This window comes from Astatotilapia calliptera, chromosome 16 (assembly GCF_964374335.1).
Source record: "Astatotilapia calliptera chromosome 16, fAstCal68.1, whole genome shotgun sequence".
NCBI classification, from domain to species: Eukaryota; Metazoa; Chordata; class Actinopteri; order Cichliformes; family Cichlidae; genus Astatotilapia; species Astatotilapia calliptera.
This window is the reverse complement of record NC_137437.1, coordinates 3634199-3640198: the sequence shown is the minus strand read 5'-3', so window position 1 is coordinate 3640198 and position 6000 is coordinate 3634199. Positions and strand designations below refer to the sequence as shown.

Below are 6000 nucleotides of genomic sequence, written 5' to 3'. Positions count from 1 at the left end.
TTGAAGTTTTGAGAGCTCTATCACTTTAACATGAGTTGACGCATTTCCATTACACACAGATCTGTTTTCAGTTATTCTCTATTTTAGTCTGTAAACAAAGACAAAAACATTGCATGGTCTCGGAGGAGGGGGATTTCAAAATTTGCTTATTTCACCCAAAAGAGAGCAGCAAATTTAATGTTTTTTTACACATCCATTGCCGAGATTGTATACTAGTTTTCTGCCTACTGACTACTCATTTTATTGTTAAACTTAAGCTGGACTTTGAGAGCAGGTGGCTACAATCCACAACATTGTTTTTAAGCTTGAATTCCTCCAGTTGATCAGCTTCGATTATGCAGGTCTAACTCCTGCAGTTGGAAAAATGTAAAAGGTAGGAATGAGGAGTGAGGAGGAGATGGGATAGAGGATAATCAGAGGATAATCGGTTTGTGCTGGACTACAAAATGCAAGTAGTTTGATCTGTAGAGCCTGACTCAGCAGTTCTTCAGTTGGTTTTCTTCTTGCTCTTTACAGCAAACCAAAGGGTGCTCGGCTCAGGCGTGTGCGTTGGCAAGTCCACACACAAAAACACAAACCTGACGCTGCAACAAAGTGCTCCAAGTCCACTCCCTGGTCACTGCTCCCACAAGGTCCATCCTGCAGACACACACAAATCAGAGAAACAGGCCCTTGTTGTCCAGGGTGATGGCTGGGCGGCGGTGCCCTGTTTGTTATGGCTCCTGCGGGTATTTGTCTCAGGTGTCTTGGTAGGGCACGTGGAAACAGCCTGGGCTGTCGTCATCAGGTGACCAGAAGGACGATGGCCTCTTGTGGTGGAGTTCCCGGCGAACGCAGCGAGGACACGGCTGTGCTTTCTGTCGACACTCGGCGTGGAAAACGGCGCCGCAGCTGTCACACCTACAAACACACACATCGGTCAAGTTTCACCAGCTGTACAAGGACACTATCAGAGAGTCAGATTCAGACTCCATACCAACTGCCATGCATCAGGCGTCATTTGGCCCTGCAGGACTGAGTGGCGAATTATGTGAGGAAGGAGTGGATGGTGACTGTGTGGTGAGATTATGAGATTAGGTCTTTATGGTGCATATATGTGGCATGACCTTATGCTTTGGCAGTTCAGGGTAAGGCTAAGTAAACATATTTGAGAATGTATCATTTATATCTACTAAAGCATTGCATGAATCTGACTTCTAAATATATTTATTGTACTCAGATTACTGGTGCAATCCAATTTCATTCCCTTTCTTAAATAAGCCACCTGAGCTGCTCCTCCTACCTTGAAACCAGCTTTCTTCTGATTTGCTAACCCTTGAAAACAGAAGGTTTGAACTGCAGGTGGGTGTGGCTTTTGTGCTCAATGACATCATGCAGAGCTAGGAGTTGAAATTTTTTTTAAATTGAGTGTTTAAGGTAGTCTGAATTTGAAACTTTAACCAAGTTTACTAAGTGTCCAAAACTATAACAGAATTTTTGTAATTAAAAATAATCTTTTTAAAATTAAGCAAATCAGCCGCAAGTGTTTGTTATACCAGTGAAAGTGGCATCAGGGCTCCCACCTAAATTTTGGTTAGAAAGGAAACAACCAAACTTCCAAAGAAGTCTAACACTTTTACTACTAGTGATTAATAAGTGATACTGAGAAGCGCATATAGATTTGATAATGGGTCTTAAGTTACCTGCTGATTACACTGATCTGGTGAGTCAAGAAATACGAGTGTCTGGTTAACCAAAATGTCCAGGCCAACAAGCTCTTTCCTGTTTCCTTTGGCATTTTAGATGATTTCCCAATGACTTTAAGCTCCAAATAAATCGATAACTATAAACTGATAAAATGTAGTTTCCAAACTGTTAAGTGAAATGCATATTGCAATATTCCATAATATGATTCACTGTTAAAACCACAAAGACTACATTGTAATCTGATAGCAATAGATTGGAACTGTCCATGAAGTAGGATAGGCAATTAACGCCCAGTTATTGCTCATTTCCTGCATCTTCTGAGTATGTGTAACTAAGTCAACAGCTCAGTAAATCTTTACAGCTCTGTTCCAGTAAGGACAGCAGATATGACTGTTATCAGCTAACACTTCTCAAGTCATAAAACACAGCTCAACAAGTACGTTGTGTGTACGTCCAGAGCTCACAGTCTTTCAACTATTGGTCCTGATCAGCTCTTATCTCTGTGATATCTGTCACTCTGAATTTCAGTGATGGGGACGAGGTTCTGGACACTGTCGTGACAATCCCTGCACCCAAGACAGACACAGACACACACACACAGACACACACACACACACACACACACACAGCTCTCATGCCAACCAGTGTTAGTAACAAACAGCAGACTCAGTCTTGGTGCTCAAAAACTCACGTACACGTTAGCGCCTCATTTCCAGATAGCAAAGTGTCAGCTCACCCGGCTTTCTCCCATGCAAACTGTTTTTAATCAATTTCTGGATTCAAAACAATTACTGAGTCAATAAAGTCTCCTGACTCCACTGAGTCAACTTTAAATACATTTATCTGGAAACTATCAGTTATGTGCGCTGATCTTCCATCTGATCTTCCAAATGTAAAACCAGTCATGTTTAACTTGTAGAAAGGTTATCGAAGGATGTGTACCTCCGGGTGGCGTTCTCCTGGAAGGGATAGATGACCTGCCCGTTTTGGCAGAGTTCACAGATGAAGCCTTTCTCTCGACACAAGCTGCAGCTGAAAACATGTGAGCTGGCAAACTTGATCACCTTGGACAGGAAAGGAGCGAGTTTTCCATCAATCACCTAGAGAATGATAAGAAAGCATGGACGGGTGTGAGGGATAAAAAAGATGAGCAGCAGGAGACATAAGAAATACATGAAATGAAACAATAAGTGTGACAGTTGCTATGTTTCTTCTTCTGATTTCTTTCATTATCTTTTTTAAGCCCACTAACTCCTCCTTTGTCTGTTTTTATCTTTTCCTTTTTAAGTTTTTTCTTACAAGTTGAAAATCTTTAGGGTGGCCAATAAAGTATTAGTCACACGCACCGAGGTAAAAACTAAATTAAAAGTACTAAAGCATGCATCATAGCTCAACATATACATTTAATGTTTAAACAAAATTCCTAATGAGTGTGTTTGATAACATTTAACTTAATATAACTAATTCAGAAAGCAATTTTATAATAAGCAGCTTAAACTATAATATTTTGACAATCAAGTCAAGTCAGCTTTATTTGTATAGCACATTTAAGAGACATCAAGTGTCAGCCAAAGTGCTGAACAGAGGGACAATGTAATCAAATAAAACAGGGGTGTCAAACTCAAATACACAGTGGGCCAAAATTCAAAACTGGAACAAAGTCGCGGACTAACATTAATATTTATTGAAAAATATTTATTCCTCCAGATATAAGAATGAATCTTTTCTTATGGACTCAAACACGTTTTGCTGAAAAACTGAATATGGAACAAGCAAAGCTTAATACTAAACAATATATATATTAGCTGTATAATACCACTAGGCCAGCTCTAATAATAATTTGGTATGGCTTCGCGAGCCAAATGTAATTAGGCTGCGGGCCAAATTTGGCCCGCGGGCCAGAGTTTGACACCTATGAAATAAAACATGACATTGAAGGCTTTATTATTATTATTATTATTATTATTATTATAGCAGTTTTATTAAGTCAGTCTACCAACAGAGAAGCATCATCCTCTTTACTGGAATGTTTGAAGGTTGCCAATATATGTGTCTTTACATGTCTGACTGACAAAGACATTTCATATCCTTGCTATGCAGATGACAAACAGCTGTACTTCTCTGCTAATGTGCCAGGAGCTAGCACTGTAGCTCATGCAGATTTGGTTGCTGAAAGGCAGGGGCATTTCTATGATCTAACCTTTAGGGGGCTCAGGCCCCCATCATAATATCATGCGTGCAGATGAATAATCACAGATTTCAGTATAATACACCAGTTTTATACTAGTGAACTCTTTAGTTATTAAACCAGAGGCAAAGGATCAGCTATGTTGACCAGACACTGTTTCAGTCTCCTAATCACATGCAGTAGAAACAATAGTAGAGCAGGGCGATATGACCAAAAATATTTATCACGATATACATTTGAAAATTTGCGATAACGATATAACTGACGATATAATCGTAAGACAAAACACTTTACAACTCCTCAACTTTATTAGTGCAAAAAACCAAAACATCAATGTATTTTCACTTAAACAAGCAGCTGTTTTTTATGTGCATTAAAGTTATATAAAAATTTAACAGTGCAAATGCAAATTCCTCGCTGACAGTTTAACCAAAAGGCATTTCCAGTGGAAACTGGCCGACATATCCTCAGCATAACCATGTATAATATCCACAAAACTTAAAAAGAGGTTATACACACACAATACGGTAATATTATGTTGAAGCACAGTACGTATCACTCCGCGAGGCTCCTGCCTACAATAGCCCTAATGCTCCATCAAGCAGTGCGGGTTCGTAGCTTAGCAAAGTCGTACTGAAACATTTGACAGATTTTTCGAGCGCCGTGCACATAAAATCGTTTCAAGGTCAGTAAACACAACCAGAATTCATACATAAGGCACACGGGATTATAAGGGGCTCTGTCGACTTTCAGAAAAATCAAAGGATTGATTTTAAGTGTGCCGTATTTTCCAAACAACACGGTAATAACGACGGCCCGCTAGCATGCGCTACCAAAAATAGTGCTTTGTTGTGTATCTGAGGGACAAAAGCTAAACCAGTTCCACACCACTGAAGTTGCAGCATTTTTACAAACCAGTTCTGGTTCATCTGTTTCATTCAACGATCCGCTTTTGCTCTTCTCATTCTGCGTCGCCGCCATGTGCGTATGTACCTAGCAGTACTTTCTTAAAATGGTCCCTTCAAATGTTTCAAGATCATCTTGGGGCAAGGATGTGTTGGCTTCCCCCAAGATTGTTTAGCAAATTCAGCTGAGTTTTAGAAAGTGCAGTTGATCTGGGGCAAAGACATGTCTGAAAGTAATATGGGGGAATGGAGGGAAATGACAAATGAGGAAACTAATGCGACGCCACATTCAAAAAGGACCAAAACAAAGTTGAATGCTTGGTGAAAAGGCAGCAAAACAAGACAGGAAACTAAAGGAAGTAAGGCAAACAGTGTATGAGGTGAACAACTTTTGATGGCAACGCTTGGCAAGTTCCTTAAAGAACTGAGGGATGGGGGGCTTAGCAGTGGGGGGCTCGAGTTGTGGAGTCGTGAATAGACGATGAGAGACTGCACAGAAAGGGTGTACAGACTCTTAACAGATATAACAACTCAACATGGCTTCAAGCTTTGCTGTACCTTGTTAACAGTGCAGACAGTGCTATAAGCTTAATAACCCAGGATATGTAAGACAGAGGGAGAAATTTAATCGAAAAAAACAGAGTAGAAAGTAAGAGAAAGAGTAGCAGATTCAATATACAAGAGAGATCTTGAGAGAGGGCGAGAGCCTGTATTCAGATACAAGTGGTTCCACCTGGCAGAGCTCTGGACCTGCCAATTATAACCTCCTTCATGCTGTTTGTTAGACGATGAGGACGAGAGGATGAGAGACGTAGAGAGGAGGAAGAAACCACACTTACACAGAGGAAACCCAGCACACTGAGGTACAGTGATTCCCTCTGCACTGAGTCACAGGACCAAAGCAAAGACATTCATTAAGTTGAATGGATTTAAAAACCTATAGGGTACCTTTACAAACATAAAGAAAATACAAAATGATTAGTCTTTGGATGAAATCGAGCCTGATGCCTTGGACCAATATTTAACTAACAACAGGATTCATTCTAGTAATTTTACCATCTTAAAAAAAGGTCGAGAGGTAACCTCCAGGCCTGAAAAATGCCACCAAAAACTTTACTGGCCACTTCAAGTTATGACCAGTTGAAGAAAACTTCAAAACTTTAGAGCAGAAATAAACATCTTTATGCATGCCTTTTTCTCTTGTTGAATGTTTGACTGTAT

The 6000-nt window shown here is 40.1% G+C and overlaps 1 protein-coding gene across 1 annotated transcript in view; it reads right to left on the bottom strand.

Moving 5' to 3' along the window:
- Positions 1 to 381: 381 nt before the first annotated feature.
- Positions 382 to 6000, bottom strand: part of plekhm3 (pleckstrin homology domain containing, family M, member 3) — a 44285-nt gene continuing 38666 nt past the window's right edge. The window contains exons 7-8 of the mRNA XM_026144670.2: positions 2629 to 2786; positions 382 to 900 (exon numbers count right to left, since the gene is read on the bottom strand). Of these exons, the coding sequence (XP_026000455.2) occupies positions 738 to 900; positions 2629 to 2786 (321 nt within the window). The 3' untranslated portion in view covers positions 382 to 737. The remainder of the gene's footprint in view (positions 901 to 2628; positions 2787 to 6000) is intronic.